General features: G+C 43.2%; 1 protein-coding gene across 1 annotated transcript in view; it reads right to left on the reverse strand.

The window, feature by feature from the left end:
- Positions 1-21064, reverse strand: part of LOC126484914 (band 4.1-like protein 4) — a 583005-nt gene that overhangs the window by 32076 nt on the left and 529865 nt on the right. Inside the window, exons 10-13 of the mRNA XM_050108514.1 lie at positions 18363-18517; positions 13373-13491; positions 3549-3651; positions 986-1249 (exon numbers count right to left, since the gene is read on the reverse strand). Of these exons, the coding sequence (XP_049964471.1) occupies positions 986-1249; positions 3549-3651; positions 13373-13491; positions 18363-18517 (641 nt within the window). The remainder of the gene's footprint in view (positions 1-985; positions 1250-3548; positions 3652-13372; positions 13492-18362; positions 18518-21064) is intronic.

Below are 21064 nucleotides of genomic sequence, written 5' to 3' on the forward strand. Positions count from 1 at the left end.
AGCTGAAAGCATTGAGATCATCCTGATATCAGGAGAGAGGAGCACCCATGTTATTTGTAGAGGACTTTAACCAGTGCCATGAAGACAGATCACTGATTAACCACAGGGTATGGGTGAAACTTCTAGCAAAATTCCATGTAATTGGCTTTGTTGCAAACAAACTGAAAGCTGGGTGACTGAAAATGGTTACAACTCACTGATCTGGCACTGTCCACTAAGAGTCAACAGTACATACACATGGCATCTCACAAGAATCTGACCACACACAAATGATACCCTTACAAAATGCAAATGTTACATCTCTGGACACTGTTAATGGGTGAGGCTAATTTCATATGAGAATAGAGAGGCAAATAAACAGTAAAACACTGTTTCAGATAGTTTGTCAATAATTTGAAGATGAAAAGCACTGAGTGTCGTTCCTTTATTTTCATAAATACCTTTGCACATTTTGAACAGTGTTTCACAGGAAAGAATCTCAAACCTTCGAAGTGTACCACCCTGTCCAACTTTAAGCATGTGGAGCTCTCAGTTTTGGCTTATGGAATATTATGATTTTGTGTATGACATGTAGTGCTGTGTATTCCCAGTGAATGTAATGTCAGAAACATTTTTCCAGGGATTATGCTCAACCCTTAAAATAAATTACAAGTGAACTCTATACAGTTGATGAGCTACCATTTAGTTCCTTATATCCTTATATAAAATGGCTAAAGCATGATCACATGTCAGTGCCTTACCTGGAAACAACACATTTAAATTTGAAACAATTTTATTACTGCTGCTTGACTGGAAAGAGGAGGCTTGGCAGAGTTGTGATATTTTATAAATAAAACCTTTTAATGTTAAGTACCAAGTGAACTACAGATGATTACAGTCCACAACTTTCAGGAATTAAAAAAAAAAAAGTACATATGTCATAAACAGACCCCTACATGCAACAGTCTGATGCTGTTAAAGTAATATGTCAGAGCTGTGCACACACCTCTTGCAGGAGCGTGAGTCATTCGAACTCTGACTCTCGACACTGGAGGAGCGGCGTGTGAGACGGCTGAGCAGCTGACTGTTGTGATGTCCTGCAGAGCGTACAGAACGTGGGCTGGAACTGGAGTAGAGACCACGCATGTGTGGCTGGTGAACCGGTTGTGTCCACGGTGCCGACCGTGTCGAGCGAGGAGAATCTGCCCGCTGTTGTGTTGATGGCAGTGCTGCTGGGATGCTACACGTAGATCGGTACAAACTGCTTACCCTGTGAACAAGAATCCATATATTTTTTAACACAAAATGTAGCAATCAGTTCTCCAATCACTATTTTGGCATGACTCTACCATCAGACAACAGTCATATATAACCAAGCTGAATTATAGGGAATCTGAATCAATATGATGTTGATATTTAATGGATTTGTGTAGTGAGTGACAACTGATTAGTTTTCTAAGATGCTAATTGTTATACTTACAATGAATAAGTAAAATTTTTAATAATTCGCATTATACAAATACTGTAGAGTAACAGTGGTATTAGTACACTGTTTCAAAATAGTTGAACATTATTGGCAGGAAACTGAGGAAAATCCAAGTTACTTCAGCAAAACTTATGAAGCATCAATATTTAGTGAGGAGCTGAGATACATTCTGCTCAATGTAGAGAATTAGCAATTATAGTTTGTTTATAGAATGCACAATCTCCATCACTGTTTGAGTGGAACAATGTATGTATACATTGCTGTTATGAAAACAGGTAGCATCTGGCATCCAATTGAAAATTATTTTTAGAATCCAGAAGTAGACCTTGAATGACAGGAAATATAAAATGTGGACAAGTCATCTATTTATCTAGTTTACTGTTTGTCCTGTTCTTTGGCAACAGAATGAAGAAACACAGAGGAGACACACTTAGATATAACGTAGTAACTGCCCTTTTCTCATTGGTATACAAATCACATAACCTCCTAGCTTCAACAGGAGCAGATGTACAGTGCAAAAAATGTTTTTTACAGCCCCTGGGTGACAGGCATGTTGGATGGGAACAGTGTCGTCCTGCCAAGTCAACCTGCTTTGTACAGTAGCCTACTTGTCAGGCGCAAGAAACGGTTTCCTGGATCCCGACACATAGGCTGTCCTGTGTGACAGGTGTTTTGTGTTATAATATTATCAGCCTGCTTTAACGACCTGCTTTGCATGGGAGCCTGTACGTCAGGTGGAAATAAATGAATTTCAACCCCTGATGTTCAGCCTGCTCTGCATGACAGGTGTGTTGTGGGAGTAGTTATTTTATTGCACTGTATTGTAGGGGATACATGTATTCATAGCATGGCTGGGGACAGGTTGAGATGGATAGAGGAAGGGATTGACAGAGTAAGGGGGAGGAGGAAATAGACAAGGTCAGGGGAAGAGTGGGAGGTGCATGAGGCATGGACAGGGGAAGAGTGGGAGGTGCATGAGGCATGTGGAAGGTGAAGACAGGGTGGGCAGGTGGAAAAGGAAGAAGGGGAGGCAGAGATGGAGAAAAAGAGAGGAAGCAGGATATGGTCAGTACTGTGGGGCTTATAACCTCTTAGCTCCAAGAAAAGAGGAGATATGGGCAATCACGTGTTTTTTTTTTTTTTTTTTCAGCCCCTGCAATACAGGCTGTGTGCACGACAGGTGCCTTGTAGCAGTAGTATTGGCCTGCTTTCTCGAGCTGTTTTGCAGAGGCTGTATGTTTAGATGGGTATGGCTGGGGAAAGTTTGAGATGAATAGAAGAGAGGATGGGCAGAGTGGGAGCCAGGAGGAGATGGATAGGGAGAGAGGAGGGGATGGACAGAGAGACGGGGGGAGAGAGGAGTGGAGAGACAGTGAAAGGGTGGAAGGAGGGGGGACAGAGAAAGGAGGAGCACAGGAGGAAGTGAATATGGTGACAAAGGGAAGAGAAGGTGTAGGGAGAGGGGGCAGGAAGAGATGGCTATAGAGAGGGCAGGAGGAGATGGATAGGGAGAGGTGGCAGGTGAGATAGAGAGACTGGGGCAGGAGGAGACAGCATAGAGAGAGGGGAGGAGGAGATCAAAATGGAGAAGGGGGAGGACGAGATGGACCGAGAGTGGAGGGAGGAGAAGTGTGCAATACATATGTTGAGTGCATCTGTGGATGAAGCTGCAGGGAAAAAGCTATGATGGATACTGGATGGCGTGATGTCAGGAGCTGCAGCTCCAGAGAGATGACGGTTTTAACACCGAGTATCCTGTGACCCTGCCACTTCTTCTAGTTCACTTCTGAACATATTCCTTTTCATGTCAGTTCTGCAGAGATCCTCTTCGCTTCTTGTCATACCAGACCAATTAATTTTCAGCATCCCTGTTTAACGCCATATTTGTGATGTTGTAGTTATCTTCCTTTCTGAGTGATATAACATTGAAAACAGATGCAATGCAGCATGAACGAAGTGCTGTGCTTATAGGTAGATGTAGGACCTGCACCATCTGCAAACTGTTTACTCTGCAGTTTGGATATGCTGTCATTTTATAAGGTTGTAGACAGTAAATATAAGCTATTTTCATTCTGCTACTTACGAAGGTATTGGCTGAGGGACTGTCGAAATTGGCTTCAGCTCTTGAACTGGCGGTGGTGGTGGCGGCGCGTTTTCCTTGTTGAGAGTCTCCTCTACTTTAGGCGCTGCAACCACAAACACAGTTTTAGTAACATAATCTCTCAAATTCTCATTCTCTCTCTCTCTCTCTCTCTCTCTCTCTCTCTCTCTCTCTCTCTCTCTCTCTCTCTCTCTGTGTGTGTGTGTGTGTGTGTGTGTGTGTGTGTGTGGGCGCGCGCGCGGTGGGGGGGCGGGGGGGGGGGGGGGGATATCTGGAAATTAACCTCCATTTTCATGTAGCACTGGGAGTAATGTGAGGAACGGATCAGTCACTATGCTGATTCACGTACATAGCAGTTCTTGTACTTACAGTTGCGATAACAAGAAATTCGCATAGTTTCTCTTGGTCTACAGTAGCCGTTCATAATGATTGTTGTAATCCTACAAAATTTGGTATCTGTTGTGATGTGCTTTTTAGTGGCAAAAAAAAAAAAAAAATTCGAAGGCACTGTCATGCAGCGCAAAATTTGTGATGAATACTGATCGAAAGTGATGAGTGAAGATCAATGGTGTCGTCTGTTCACGAGTGGGAGGACGAAAGTTCATGATCATGACGCAACTCGCCGTCTGTCTATAGTCAACAACGAACTGCTATAAAAAATTTACGAGGTTCATTAAAACCAACGTTTCAAGGTATCTCCACTGTCAGATAAATTTCCACAATTTTGGAGTTTTTTGTATACATCGTTACTAAACAAATAGTGTACCGCAGGTTCCTGCTCGGGCTTCCATTCTCACGTAGTACTGGGAATAGTGTGTTTGAGACGTTGCTGTGTTGTGGTACCCACGACACTCAGCAAATGGTTCTCCTTTCTCGTTAGGATTCGTAATGAGAAGACCAACTGACAGAATAATGATCGGTAATATGAATTTCATACCTCCTCGCCCAACGCATAAAAAAAGTACGCCAACTCAGTTGGAAACGTTGTGTTTTAATGGCTAGCTACTTTTCTTGGGGTGGGGGACACGTTAAAGTAATCTTGTTTGTAATGTGGATTTATGAAACATAGGAAGTTATGTGTTCAAAGTGACCTCCAACAGGAGCCAGACAACGTCGATGCCGCTGAACTGTTGATAGAACTACAGCTGCCAGTGTTGCTGGTGTGATAGTCGCAGAGGACGCCCGGGTATTTTGTCGTAGCACGTTCAGTGTAGCTGGCTTCCGTTGATAAACTTCATTTTTCAGGGTCTCTCGTACGTACCGGTAGAAGTCATGAGGTGTAAGGTCTGGAGACTGTGGTGGGTACTCAACAGCTTCTCTTCGACCTACCCATCATCCAGGTAGATTTTCATTCAAGTATGCCCTGACATATCTGTTGTAGTGAGACGGAGCGACATCTTGTTGTACGTAAAGTCTTTCATTTTTCAAGAATCCCTCGGATGGCAAGTAAAATCGATGTTTGCAGCATATGAAGATACTCTTCACCAGTTACGATAACTTCAAAGAAGAATGGGCCAATCGTACAGCGCAACGACAGCTTCTCTTCGACCTACCCATCATCCAGGTAGATTTTCATTCAAGTATGCCCTGACATATCTGTTGTAGTGAGACGGAGCGACATCTTGTTGTACGTAAAGTCTTTCATTTTTCAAGAATCCCTCGGATGGCAAGTAAAATCGATGTTTGCAGCATATGAAGATACTCTTCACCAGTTACGATAACTTCAAAGAAGAATGGGCCAATCGTACAGCGCAACGACAGACAACACCACACGTTAACACCTGGTAGATTAACATATTTGTCTATGTGAACGTGAGGATTTTCAGGGACGCGCTACACGCAGTTGTGGCGGTTTACAGTACCGCTCAATTTGAATTCCGCATCCTCAGACCTGACAATCATCCCTGCAAACCGTTCGTCCTCGCGAAGCATGCCTTCAAACTGCTCACATTACTCCATCCTCCGATCCGAGTCGTCCTCGTCCACAGCGTGCAGCGATCTTGGAATGTACACTTTCCACTTTGTAGCCTTCAGAATTCGTCGTACGCTGCTTTCATGCGCACCCTACTTTACAGATTTTTGAGGTGACCAAGTAAAATGTTGCAACACAGGAGCCTTTGATTGGCTAGAACTTTCCTTCTGCTCATTCTGAACAGTACGGTCTGTTGGTTGGTTAGTTGGTTGATTTGGGGGAGGGGACCAAACAGGGAGCTCATCGGTCCCATTGGATTAGGGAAGGATATGAACTGAAGTCGTCCGCGCCCTTACAAAGGATCCATCCCGGCCTTTGCCTGAAGCGATTTAGGGAAATCACGGAAAACCTAAATCAGGATGGCTGGACGCGGGTTTTAACCATCGTCTTCCAGATTGCGATTTCAATGTGCTAACCAGTGCGCCACCTCGCTCGGTAGTAGTGTCGGCTTCACGTTTATCCCGAGTACGATAAATTGTTGTACATGTTGGTGGCTGAGTTGTGAACACATTACGCCATTGCCATTTACTTCCATCAACTTTTCGTACTTCACGTACCACTTTAATACGGCCTTGCGCTGCTCAAACGACAATGTTACTTCATTCATTGCTGCACTGTTATCTGCTGGAAAATGTGCGCCAAGATGTCGAGGAGGCAACGTAATACGCTACCGCGCGAAACTGCAAAGATACGTCATTTTGTTCCAAAGAGTGTCGACATTTTTCTGGACCCCTCTGTAAATAAGCGGAGCAGAGACGAGTGGAAAATTATTCTAGCGACGATACTGGGCGCAAAATGGGAAATCATCTGATTTAAAAGAACGAGCCTCTCGAAAACAGCGAAGCTGGTTTTCTTTGAAGAACGGTGAAATCACGTGTAGGGACGTCCACGTCTCACTACAGAACCTGGAGGTCGGGGGCTCACGTGCTCCGTAAAGATCTGTGGCACACCTGACGTTCAAGTACAGTGGTGGTGCAGCCACAAGTTTCTTTCAGCAAACCGTTCAGTTGTTGAACACTAGGATCTGTAGCCGACAACCACTACGTGAACCCAAGTTGAATCGGCTATTATGACTGCAATGTGCACGTGATCATCGAGACTGAACCACGGATCAGTGGAAACTTGTCGCCTGATCAGGCAAATCACGTTTCTTGTTAAACCAGATCGATGGCCGTGTCTGGATACGCCGTCATCTAGGCGAACAGCTACTCTAGGTGCTACAGACGCAAGCTGGCAGGGGCAGCATTACGCTATGGAGAACATTTGCCTGGTCTTCTGTGACACTTTGGTAGTAAAGTAAGGTACCGTGGCAAGTGCGAACTTTATTGCGGATCACCTGCATTTCTTCATGACTTCTTTCAGCAGGACAACTGTCCACGTACAAGGCCAGAATAGTGCTGAAGTGGTTTGAGGAGTATGAGAGCGAATTCATGTCGTCGTCTTGGCCACTAAATTTGCCTGATCTAAAACAGATGGAACACATCGCTATCGGGCACACATAAACCATTTGTCTGTATATACTGAATTGTGTGACTTTGCGTAGACACCTCGTACCACATACGTCAGGAAACCTACCAGGGACTTGTTTAATCCATGCCACGTATAATCGCTGCAATATTGCGTTACAAAGATGGATCAAAACGCTAGTAAGGAGCTAGCCATACTGTTTTGGCTCAACAGTGGATCCAGTGGTCACACTATAAGAAGGAGTACGTGATACTATTGTAAATGATCATTTGTCACCAGTATTTCTTCCCGCAGGAGAATGCATGTATCAAGATGATAATGCTGAAGCACGGCTGTAAACGTCTGATAAGTCTTTTTTTATGATCACAAGGATGTGGCCTCTGCAATATCCGAATCGAATATTACTGCGTCGTGGCAGCTGGTATATGAAAAATGTTTATTGGCTCATTATTAAGATAGTTTCTTCACGAGGAATGTCTAAAATCTCACTGGCCACTAGTCAGGATTTATATGTACCGATTCCTAGGCAGAGGGGTGATTTGTCTGGGAAATCGAAAATTCTTAAGGAATTCCGATAGACTGGCGGAGGAGGGGGCGCGGTGTGTTCGTTGACGGAAATAAATGTTCTGAGTCATTTTGTAACGTATCAGTCTGAGATTCTGCTTCGGAAATAATCGGTTGGGGAGACGCGTGAGGAGAAGTTAGGAGTCAACCTCGGGAATATCCGTTGTCCGTCGGTTTTCGGGCTCCAGGTCCGTTTGCCATTGCATGAGTGTGAGTTTGATGAAATGCAACCTGTGAGGATAATTTGACACGTAGCTTTCAATTCGTCATTCGCACAATAAAAAAGCTGGTTTTTCAGTTTTATAAATTATACACACATATCCATGTTTAAACAGGCATGTTATACAGGTCAACATAGAATATTCAGGTTTCGTTTCGTTATTACTAATTTCAATACGAAACAGTATTTCACAGTGTTTCTCGCAGCGTCATGCTGGACGTTAACAATGCCCATAATGTGACGAGCGTCCGGTTTGCTATTGATGCGTCACTGTTTATCAGAGTCTATTGATATTACATTATAGTGAAAACAAGTTCTAAACGCATTCCTGCAAGGATTTCTCGACTACTTAAGCTGCTGTACGCTGACACGGAATGGTGACAGACGACGGCAACGAAGTACTTTCCAGGGGCGGTATTTACGGAATTGTCCATAAAACTACAAATTCTAGATGAACTTTAAATAATCACTAATGAATGACGTGCAAACTAAAAAAACATTTGCAGCCTTAAAAGCTAATGAACATACAACAGGGAAATTTGGACTTTAACCTAAAAATTTCAGGGCACTCTCCTGATGAAATAAAGTCGGCACAGTGCCAGGGGTATACATATTATTGTGGGTGTCAAAGGTAGCTTGTTAGATGTGCGTTGTTATTTTTTTTTTTCGAAACTATTGAATCTAATAAACTTCAAGATATGGAAAGCTGCTTAGTAAAAGAAAGTATAAAAAACTTGCAGAGAAGCCCGACGTTGCGCGGGTCAGAATATACGACATGGGACGAGGCATGAGTACCATTCTAGATACGAGCGGCATAAAGAAGTACGTCTCATTAAGGTTACATTGAATGCAGTTCTCCTGTCAGTATGGTCCCGGTGCGTGGCAGTGGGTGAATGTTGTTGGCAAGAATCTGCGAAATATGGTAGAATAAATACTCTTAGGTAATGGTAAATGATGTATGACTTAAGGAATTTATTGTATACGTGAAAATGTTTTAAGCGTTTCATTCACGATGCAATATAATGGTGGTAGAGTCGTCAACGTGTTTCATCCGTACGGTGGTGGGTGGAAGTGGGTAATTGTGATTGGCAGTTATCTCAATACAATTTGCGATGTGGAACACTTAGTTCTCTTAGTAAACACCAAATGCTTTACGACTTTTGGACTTCACCGTATTAGTGACTAAACTCGCTTATACAATCCTCACTCTGTTCCTTCCCTACTTGCGGCAACATTACGTTACCCAAACATATTTAACTGCGAGTAACACCACGGGGCAGATAGTTACTTTAGTAATATTGTCTTAAAGTAATAGTATTTAAATGAAGGTGGAAGGAAATTGAAGTTACTTTATTTTGTTAGGTATTAGTGAAGTCATTGACGAAGTCGCGCTAAATTATGAGGAAGAAAAAGTGAAATGCTTATCCGAAATCATTGCACTGTACTGCGAAATTATTTAGGTGTGAGTTACGATTATTTTTATCTTTGGCTCTATCTGGATTTTTTTTCTTTGTGTCTTAGTTGATCGTCGGTAAGGTGTGACTGACGAAAACGCTCTGAGAGATTAAAAGCTGGTCTATTTGATATTGTACGTCGTTATTAAAGTCTGAATGACGAAACCGCGCAAGCATCGTATTATGTCGGTCGAATGAAACAATTAATGCGTTTTGACATGTACAGTAAAATTCGTGTCACAGAAAATGTAGCTTTTTCCTAAGAGTATTTATAGCTCCATATTTCGTGGACTTTTGCTAGCCACACACACTCACTGCTACGCACCGCGACCAAACTCCCTACTATACTCTGCTCATCACAAGAATAAACCTGAGGTATACAAACACGAACGCAATGATTGATCAGAAGCCATAGCTCACCAACGCTGGTATTGTTACACTCGAGGAAGTAGGTCCACTTATGTATTAGTAAGTTACGTTAAATGAAACTTTAAGATATTGTAACGTATTAGCAGCCATCTTGTTTTTCTTAATCACGCTTTAGCAGTGTAGTTTTTACTTTAAAAATCGTGTACAGTCACAGCGTCTGACTATTGTGTTCTGATTGTCGCGCTGTTAAATGGGTGGTATGAAAATGGCTGAGGCTGCTTCCTGCTCCGTAGCGAAACATGCTTGTGGAACATTGTTAAAAAGTGCCGAGAAATAGGTTGTTCCTAGTGTTTTTCAAAAATTTACAGGAAAAATCGGGTTTGAAGTTTTCCGAGGGACTGTATTTGATACACTTGAGGTACAAATACACAACGGATGTATGGCGGAATCGGTTCAAGTCTCGCCTTGGTCATCCTTTATTTCTCGTTCAATTTGAAATACCTTCACCTCGTACTTGTAAAATTCATCAATTTTTTTTACAAATAATGCATGTCTTTTTGTTTCTAATTGCGTACTGCACGCAAAATTCCTGTTTTCGTTTCAAATATAAATTCTCAATTATCGATATTTTATGAAAGATTGCTTAAATAAAGGAAACATAACAATTCAATTTTTAGGACAAAAATGCAAAACCAAATACTCTTTATTTGGACTATAACACAGGTGTAGTCTCACACGAACCATAGTGACAAGTGTCGTAGAAACATGAAAAACAATCATTTTCACACCATAAAAATGCGGCATCTTTACATTTGCCACTGAAGCATTACAACATCAACGCAACAGAACTGATCTGGAGCCAAGTTAAATTTGTCGCGAGAAATAATAAGACTGTGAAACTGCCAGACGCTCTGCAACTAAAGCACGCAGTTTTTTCACAGGTCACTGCCGAGCGCTGGCGGAATATAGAACGGCACGTCATAAAAGAAGTGGAGAAAATATGGCGCCTAGGTGGCTTCGTAGATTCTCTTGTTGGTCGACTCGATATAAACGTAGCAGATGACAATTCCACAACTGAAATGTATTTCTCCCGCGCCCGGGTTCCCAGGTTCGATTCCCTGCGAGGTCAGGGATTTTCTCTCCCTCGTGATGACTGGGTGTTGTGTGATGTCCTTAGGTTAGTTAAGTTTAAGTAGTTCTAAGTTCTAGGGGACTGATGACCATAGATGTTAAGTCACATAGCGCTCAGAGCCATTTGAACCATTTTTGAAATCCAGAATGAGATTTTCACTCTGCAGCGGAGTGTGCGCTGATATGAAACTTCCTGGCAGATTAAAACTGTGTGCCCGACCGAGACTCGAACTCGGGACCTTTGCCTTTCGCGGGCAAGTGCTCTCCCAACTGAGCTACCGAAGCAATATCCTTTCTTTCAGGAGTGCTAGTTCTGCAAGGTTCGCAGGAGAGCTTCTGTAAAGTTTGGAAGGTAGGAGACGAGGTACTGGCAGAAGTAAAGCTGTGAGTACCGGACGTGAGTCGTGCTTCGGTAGCTCAGTTGGGAGAGCACTTGCCCGCGAAAGGCAAAGGTCCCGAGTTCGAGTCTCGGTCGGGCACACAGTTTCAATCTGCCAGGAAGTTTCATATCAGCGCACACTCCGCTGCAGAGTGAAAATCTCATTCTGGAAACATCCCCAAGGCTGTGGCTAAGCCATGTCTCCGCAATATCCTTTCTTTCAGGAGTGCTAGTTCTGCAAGGTTCGCAGGAGAGCTTCTGTAAAGTTTGGAAGGTAGGAGACGAGGTACTGGCAGAAGTAAAGCTGTGAGTACCGGGCGTGAGTCGTGCTTCGGTAGCTCAGTTGGGAGAGCACTTGCCCGCGAAAGGCAAAGGTCCCGAGTTCGAGTCTCGGTCGGGCACACAGTTTTAATCTGCCAGGATGTTTCATTTTTGAAATGTATTTCTCGGATTCGGATAAGGAAGCTACTAAGAGATTACTAGACAATTGACTCTAATTAATACCTTCAGTGGGGTCTGTATGCAACAACACGGTGAAATCCCTGCTGTATGCTTTTGCATCACACGCAGCTCGCTCAGAGAAATTACCCTGTGTTTGAATTAGGAATTTTGATCACTCTTGTTTGTAATTAGAACACTGTGTTAGATGTTGTTGTTGTTGTGGTCTTCAGTCCTGAGACTGGTTTGATGCAGCTCTCCATGCTACTCTATCCTGTGCAAGCCTCTCCATCTCCCAGTACTTACTGCAACCTACATCCTTCTGAATCTGCTTAGTGTACGACTTTTACCCTCCACGCTGCCCTCCAATGCTAAATTTGTGCTCCCTTGATGCCTCAGAACATGTCCTACCAACCGGTCCCTTCTTCTTGTCAAGTTGTGCCACAAACTCCTCTTCTCCCTAATTCTATTGAATACCTCCTCATTAGTTATGTCATCTACCCATCTAATCTTCAGCATTCTTCTGTAGCACCACATTTCGAAAGCTTCTATTCTCTTCTTGTCCAAACTGTTTATCGTCCATGTTTCACTTTCATACATGGCTACACTCCATACAAATACTTTCAGAAACGACTTCCTGACACTTAAATCTATACTCGATGTTAACAAATTTCTCTTCTTCAGAAACGCTTTCCTTGCCATTGCCAGTCTACATTTTATATCCTCTCTACTTCGACCATCGTTAGTTATTTTGCTCCCCTAATAGCAAAAGTCCTTTACTACTTTAAGTGTCTCATTTCCTAATCTAATACCATCAGCATCACCCAACTTAATTATTCGACTACATTCCATTATCCTCGTTTTGCTTTTGTTGATGTTCATCTTATATGCTCCTTTCAAGACAATGTCTATTCCATTCAACTGCTCTTCCAAGTCCTTTGCTGTCTCTGACAGAATTACAGTGTCATCGGCGAACCTCAAAGTTTTTATTTCTTCTCCAGAATGAGAGAATTTTATGCTTGCCGTCTGGCCACCCAAGAAGCGTGCGATAGTGCTGGAGATTCGCCGAATATTATTTCATTCTCTTTAAAAATTAAATGACATTCGAAGCTATATTGTTTCTCTGCTCGTGGCTTTTTACGTCTGAACTGCAACCTCGGACATCATTGCAGGATAGGTGGGCCAGCTGGCTGGCCATGCGCCGGTAAAGGTTTTTCCCGCATTCTCGCACACTCTACATGCTTCTAACACAGCATAACACGTATCCTTATGATTGTACTTGACTGGACACAGATTAGCTTCCGCTCCACGTGAAACGAAATCTAACGAGATTCAAGAAAACGCGGAAGAATGCTTGGTGTAACGTTTACGGTTTATTCTTATGAAGAAAAAATGGTTCAAATGGCTCTGAGCACTATGGGACTCAACTGCTGAGGTCATTAGTCCCCTAGAACTTAGAACTAGTTAAACCTAAGTAACCTAAGGACATCACAAACATCCATGCCCGAGGCAAGATTCGAACCTGCGACCGTAGCGGTCTTGCGGTTCCAGACTGCAGCGCCTTTAACCGCACGGCCACTTCGGCCGGCTCTTATGAAGAACACATTATAACAGCATGAGACCAGGGGCCGTCTACCACCACAGCCACGAGGGGGTGGCAGTGGGTGGTCATGGAAAAAAGTCTGACACCCACCCACACACACACACACACACACACACACACACACACACCAACCTTTTATGTATAGATTAATGTATAGATTATAAATCGAGTAGATTGGAGAGAACAGTTAGACGTTGTGAGGTACTCACCGTCCTGCGCGCCCTCGACGATGCGCCGCTGGTAGCGCCGGCTGGGCGTGCGCGTGAACTGCGGCGGACTGCGCAGGCGCAGCTGCGCGTCGCGCTGGGCTTGCTTCTCCGTGCGGCCGCTGCACACATAGCCACACACAACACTCACAGTACAGCTCCAATTACTCACTGGTTCACTCGAGAGGGGTTTGTACAGCCTTTCTCCGTTACGTTAAATTCATCATCTTTTAGGCCCTTAGTTTAACTTTTATGCGATATAGTCTTCATGCATATTTCGACATTTAGTAGTAACTTAACCAAGTCTATAATTTTAAGATTTTTGCACTGTGTTCAGTTTTATTACGAGTTTCACCAGTCATCCAATACTCGAAAAAAGAGAAGTTATATATTATTTGTTTGTTTGCAGACATGGTACACTTTGGAATACCCCGCGCCACAGTACCGTAGGACGCCAAAACAAAAGGCCTATCCATTGACAAAATGGAGGCGCGTGCGGTAATTCGTTTTCGGTAGCAGCGAAAACGTTGGAGCTGTGTCAGGGCAGCCCAGCTGACTTCTTTCACGTCGGTATAATACCGGCGTACTACATTTCTGTGTGCGGGAATTTCAAGGCGTACGATGACTGCAGACATGTACTTGCAAATAAACAAAACATTAATTGTGTAGCTTTATTTTTCAAAATGATAAATAGACAGTTATGACTACCCCTCGTACAATCCATAATTTTATACAAAGAACTTAAAAGTTTACTAACTGTATGCACATAAATAGTAAATATTTCACTGATTTGTGTTTACTAGCCTTTGATGAAAGGGGTCTTTTAATGTTACAAAACTTACTGTGGAAGTAGCTAAGAATGAAAGCATACCGTGAACACTGGAAAAATGCATAGTGAGCTTTCTTACGCTTATGTTAAAAATGTTTACTGTAATCCTTTCCTCCACTTTTTCGTTTTTTATATTTTGACCTTCTTGGCTGCTTTATTGATCTATCAATTTCGTGAGTAATTGGGTTGATGTCTAACTGCTACCTTATACCATGTTAAATCCTCCGCAAGCACATGTGCAGAGGGTACCACATAAAAATGTCGATGTAGGTACAATTACAATGTTGAATGACGTGACTGAGTTGTGTGACCTACCTCTTAAAGCACTTTCTCGAACCTAGGCCAGCTGATTTACTAGCTTGACAAAATTTATAATGGCACTGGGAAGGCTATGTTTATGGTCGTAATGTCATCCAACTACAATTGCTCCGCATTCTGCATAGTTCTGGGAGAGCTCATGATGTAATTCCCGATCGGTCGACATTTTATGAATAAGGTGCCTCAAATGTCCATCTTCAAGGAATTTCAGTGTCCTGGACTGGGTTGGCTGTAAAAAGGAATGGCACGGCTCGCTCTGCCCTCTACCTCTCTTGGGTCCACTGATGCGTCACGTCAACCCAACCAGGGCGATCAGTGAAATGAGATGGCATTCAATTAAGGAAATTAAAGTAAACTACCTGCCTACATTTGGTAAGGAATGAATTTGCCATACAGAAGTAATATTTTGGGAAATTGGTGTCCCCCCCTCCCGTCCCCCCCCCCCCCCCTCCACACACACACACACACACACACACACACACACACACACACACACACACACACACGCACCATGCAATCTCCGATTTTGAAGGCCCAGGGACACACTTTTCCTTATCCTATTGTGTCCAAATTTTTTCATGAAATGGAACCAAACTGGGGGGCCGCGCAAAAAACCATCATAAATTTTAAAGAATGTTGTATCAGAGCTACCCTAATACCCATTGTCTACGAAAACAGAATATCGCATAAATATATCAGCTAGGCACAGAATAAAAGAGACTTCACATTAGTGAAGAACGATTTGTCGTCGCATACTAGTGTGCGACCTGTTTTCGAGACAACAGTGTTCTTTGCACTGTGAAAAGTTTCATGAAACGCAGCCAGCCGAATGGATACACGTGATGTAGGATTTTTATTCTCAACAGAACTGCGGCAGGAGGTGAGAACTGGATGCTCCATTACGAATCAGAGTAACACAATTGATGGGGAAAACACTCATCATATAGAGTGAATATAACATTCAAGGCACAGACATCCACTGCGAAAATGTTGCTGGCAACCTTTTGGGACACCAAGAATCTTCTGTAGACGCATTTCCAAGAGAATGGCTAGGCTGTTGATAGCGCTCGCTTCAGCAAGTTGCAAGACAGCTGAAGCCCGGTGAGGAGTACTGCTGTTACACGACACCATTTACGTCTGCGCAGAACAAGGGTACAGTTCGCGAGTTTATAGAGAGGCGCGCAAGGTGTATTGCAAAGCAGAATGATGTTGTTGAAAAAATAAACCAACGACCATTTCCTGTGCAGATTTATAAAAGAAATTTGTAATAAAACTCTCATTATTTAATGGGTAGCCCTAGTAATGATGCTCCTGCTGTTGGTAACTCTCAGTGTCTTGTCACAGCGAGGGAATCGGATCGCAGAGCGGACAAGGACGCGCGGTGACTGTCGAAAATATCACGTCGGAACTTGCCTTAAGTGGGTTAGAGAGGGTCGGTTCCTCCAAGTACGAGACTAGGTTCCCCGAAGTCACGTCCCTCCGGCCAAGCGTTTGAAGCATTCACCATCAACGTCTCGCTTGTGCACGGGTCGTACCACGCGGATTTCAGGAAGCGTTGCAGAAATGGCAGCTCCGCCCTTGCGCGGCCAGTGGCGTTATGTGCTGCGGGTGAAAGGGAGGCGAGGGGAGGGGAAGGGGCAGGTGGTAGTGAAGCGGGTAAAGAGCCAATTAGTTAATGAGGGCGTCGCCCGAAGCCTGTACCTACACCTGACGCCACAAAAACTCGCTGCGATGGCCCTTGTCCACTGAAGCTGGCCGAACGGATGTCACGAATAAACTCAAGGAGCGCCAAGGCTTAAAAAATGGCTTCCTGAAAGTGTGCTTTTGTGAAGTTTACATAAAATACCGAAAACCATTTAGTTCTCCGCTATTGTCGAAAAAACTCTTGTCAGTGCACTTCACAAATGTCGCCAATTAAACATAGTTGCAGTGTTCGCTTTATCTATAGTTTTTAATGTATTTAACACGAATGAAACTTTTGCTCCTTTGACACGAACCTGACTTGGTCCGAAAAATCGTAAAATCAGAAAATTGCAACAGCACATAGCAATAATCGTGAGAGAATGAATACGTTGCGACATAGCTCTTTTCCAGTTACTTATATGATAGATAAAAGAGATATATTGTGACAGGTGAAATACTCTCAAACTTCTAGACGAATCTGATAATGCAGATTCCTAAGAGTTGTCGCGAATGGCCTTGCCGCAGTGGTAACACTGGATTCCGTCAGATCACCGAAGTCAAGTTCTGTCGGGCTTGGTTAGCACTTGGATAGTTAACTGTTCGGGTCTGTCTAGCGCTGTTGGCAAGCGATGTGCACTCAGCACTTGTGAGGCTGCTGAGAAGTAGCAGCTCCGATCGCGTAGACAGACACCGACCGGCAGAACGTTGTGCTGACCTCAGGTCCCTCCATATCCGTATCCAGTGACGCCTGTCGGCTCAAGAAGACACGGCAGTCGGCCGGCACCGTTGAGCCTTCCGAGGCCTTTTCGGACGGGGAGAGAGATAGACTAAGATTTGTCAGGTGCTGGCAGGTGTAAATATTAGTTTAATTAATCACGTTGCAAAATAAAAAATAAAAACACCTACGCGTACTGGCTCTGAGAGGCAATCAGTACCGATCGGTCGTGTGTCATCCCAACCAGTGGCGTCATCCGGATGCAGCATGGAGGGGCAGGGTGTCAATGCACAGTTCTCCCGGCGGTTTTCAGTTTACCAGACCTTGGAGCCGCTATTCCTCACTCAAGTAGCCATCACGAGACTGAGTGCATATAGTTCCAGTCCCAACATCAAGGAAAAATGCTTGGAAGTATTGAGAATCTTTCGTATAGCAGTCAAACATGCTGACCACTTGGCTACGGAGGTGGCAGTATACTAACCCGAGCTATTTGTAGATGAATGGAAAACTGTTAGAAGCCGTCGTCGGGCAAGACCAGGATGGCAATGGTGACCCCACGACTTATCTTACAAGACAGACGGAAAAAAGCAAAACCAATGCTTATAGCATCTGTACATGAGCGACAGATTTTGACATCGTTGACTGGAACTGTACCATTTGTGATTGTGCTGGTAGAAAGAACATCCATTACAGCAAAGCAGGTTTAAAGGAGTATGCAAAAGTATGGAGGGTGTATCGTAGCCGTGGGGAGAGGTAAGAAGCGGAAGAAAGAGGAGGTACTTGCCTTCTCCTAGAATCTGGAGTAAAGACGATTAATTCAACGCAGAAGTTTCGTGCATTTCTAGAAATGGTGAAATTTTGTGACCCTTAGCTGATTAATAATACGTACAAATAGATGTACTTTTGCATACACTAATGGTGTTGCTTACATTTTAGACTTGAAAACAGCCAACTTTTATAATACATTTTGAGTCGATAACTCTCAAACTTCGTGAACGTCATGCCAAATTTTGTTCATAGGACACGATACGTCTTCAAATTCTTCGCGTCAGTTATATGAAAAGCGATAATAGTAGATCTGGTCCCCTCTCGGATACATTTCTGCGGACGCCCATGTCCATAAAGAAATATTATATTTCTTTAGATGTGCGTTAAGCTCCTTCAGTATATTTTCTAAAGAAAATAATAAATAGGATTTTACTGGCAGTGGTTGTCTATGATCCGCAAGGTAATTGTCAGACCCCGTGAATTGGCGCACTGGCGAGAGGACAGCGATTGAAATCACCTTTCGGTCATCCAGACTTTAGTTTTCAGTGCTTTGCCTGACTGCTTGCTTAAGGGAAATGCTGGGATGTTTCACGTGACATCCTTCCCAGCTTGTGCTCCGCCTCTAATGCAATCGGCGGCGTGTCGGGCAGAGGGGCGAGGCGCTGGTGGCCTGGTCTCACCTGTACCTGAATCGCGATCCCAGCGAGAAGATGTCGGGCGTGGTGGGCGAGACCTGCACCAGGCGGAAGAAGGCGTGGTGCTCCACGCAGCACTTCCACAGGTGCTTGCACGCTGACTTGGACGGCGTCTCGAACCCGTACGTGTTCTCGTCGTTCTGCAACACATATTGAAACTCGGTATAGGGATGTGAAATCTGAAACGTCATATGAGCCCACTGTTGCTTCAGTTAAAACTTCAGGTCTGAGAGGCTGCGGTCGATGTATCGGTCTATTTACTAATGCTTCATCCCAACCTGCGGAAAACACCTCCAGAGACAAAACTGTCGACTGCTTAGGAGACGTGTCCCGCAGATGGCGACGAAACTTTAGCAAATAGTTTCATAGATTCAGCTGTGGCGTCTGAGCCTGGAAGTTTTAACTGCTGCAAATACCGGACGAGAAAGGCTTCATGGCATTAATGAACAATTTTTTTAAGAAAACAGTAATGTTGTCTTACCAAAAACATACATTAAACATTGCACTCGGTAAACGAAACCATTCTCATATACCGTGGTATCTAGTTCAGGTAAAATATATTTATTTATTTATTTATTTATTTAACCTTATCAGATTAGGGCCATCAGGCCCTCTCTTACATCGGACCAGTGTTCCACACATGCAGCATTTCACACATCAGAGTAACATCATAAACATAGTTTAAATGAGAAAATTAGCTTACTCTAGTGACAATATGAATAAAGACTAGTGACTAAGACCTAATAAAGTAAAAAACAACAGTTGCTACACATACAGATTATGATAAAAGCGATAATAATAACAGTAAAACAAAAAATCAAATAATAATGATAAACATGACTAAGACCTAATAAAGTAAATGCTGGCAGTATTTTTACATCAGGTGCTATACATACAGATTATGGTGAAAGCAATAATAATAACAGTAAAAAAAAATCAAATAATAATGACAAACATGAGAAAGATTCGCAATAGTAATGAAGGTTTGTGCAGATGTACATTAATATTTTGGTGTGTAAAGTAGATGTTTACTGGTATAGCGAGTTTTGGGTAAGGGAGTTTTAAGGAGGGGGAGAGAGGGAAGTAATGAGGTGAAGTGCACTCGTGTACAGAGGAAGGACTTACTGTTGCTTAAGTAGATACGTCATTAACTGTTTTTTGAAGCCGGTCATATTTTTGAGTTCTCTAACATAACGAGGGAGGTTATTCCAGAGTCGGGTTCCCGCTACTGTAAAGGACTTGGAGAAGGTGACTGAGCGATGCAGTGGAACGGAGAGGATTTTATTATGATGGGAACGTGTGTTTCTGTCATGTTGTTCCGACATGAGTGTTAGGGACGAGGAGAGATATGAGGGACAGTGTACATTTATAAGGCAGTAGATGAGACAGAGTGTATGGAAATCTCTGCGTTTGTCTGCACGCAGCCAGGACAATTTTGCATATGCTGGTGAAATGTGATAAAAAAGTCGAACGTCACAGATATATCGGACGCAGGCATTCGTGACCAGTTCTAGACGTCGGGAATTTTCCTGAGAGAGGCCTTATAGGATAATATCGCTGTAGTCAATGATTGGGAGTATAAGCGTTTGTACTAATTTCTTTTTCAGATCTAAAGGGAAGAGTTTTTTATATTTTTGTAGGACATGAAGGGATGCTGATGCTTTTTTGCACACTGCAGTTACGTGCTCTGTCCAACTTAGATTTTCATCTATTATTACTCCCAAACTCTTTGCTGAGGGCGAGAAGTTAATAATTGTTCCATTTAGGATAAGAGGTGGTACGGATTCCCGATGTTTTGGGCTAATGAGCTTAGAGTGACCAACAAGTACAGCTTGGGTTTTAGATGGGTTTAGTTTTAGACCTATGTCCTGTGCCCATTTTGACAGTGCGTCGAGGTCAGTATTGAAATTTTCAATAGCTTTCTTGAGATTGCTTGGTTTCGCACTTAGATACAACTGAAGGTCATCAGCATACATGTGGTATTTGCAATAGGTCAGGACCGATGACACATCATTGACATAAAGAGAGAAGAGTAGGTAAGTAGGCTGTTCAGGTTTTTTTATTGGTAACGCCACCTCTGTGTGAAAATCACTGGCTATGCTGTGTGCAGTCTGTGGCTGCTTTGCATTGTTGTAATACTCGCCATTGTAGTGTTAGGCAGCTGGCTGTGAACAGCGCGTAGCGTTGCGCAGTTGGAGGTGAGCCGCCAGCAGTGGTGGATGTGGGGAGAGAGATGGCGGAGATTTGTAATTTGTCATGAACTGCTATATTTATATATGATGATATCAAGGTAAATACATTGTTTGTTCTCTATTAATATCTTTCATTTGCTAACTATCCCTATCAGTAGTTAGTGCCTTCCATAGTTTGAATCTTTTATTTAGCTGGCAGTAGTGGCGCTCGCTGTATTGCAGTAGCTTGAGCAGCGAAGATTTTTGTGAGGTAAGTGATTTGTGAAAGGTATAGTTTAATGTTAGTCAGGGCCATTCTTTTGTAGGGAATTTTGAAAGTCAGATTGCGTTGCGCTAACAAAATATTGTGTGTCAGGTTAAGCACAGTCCTGTATAAATTGTTCAAAGGGGACGTTTCAGCTAGTACGTCCAACCTCAACCCTCACAGTCATCAACAGCAGCGCCTAATTAAACTTTAGAATGAGAAAGAATTTTCTTCGAACACTTTTATTTTAA

Source organism: Schistocerca serialis, chromosome 6, assembly GCF_023864345.2.
Source record: "Schistocerca serialis cubense isolate TAMUIC-IGC-003099 chromosome 6, iqSchSeri2.2, whole genome shotgun sequence".
Taxonomy (NCBI): domain Eukaryota; kingdom Metazoa; phylum Arthropoda; class Insecta; order Orthoptera; family Acrididae; genus Schistocerca; species Schistocerca serialis.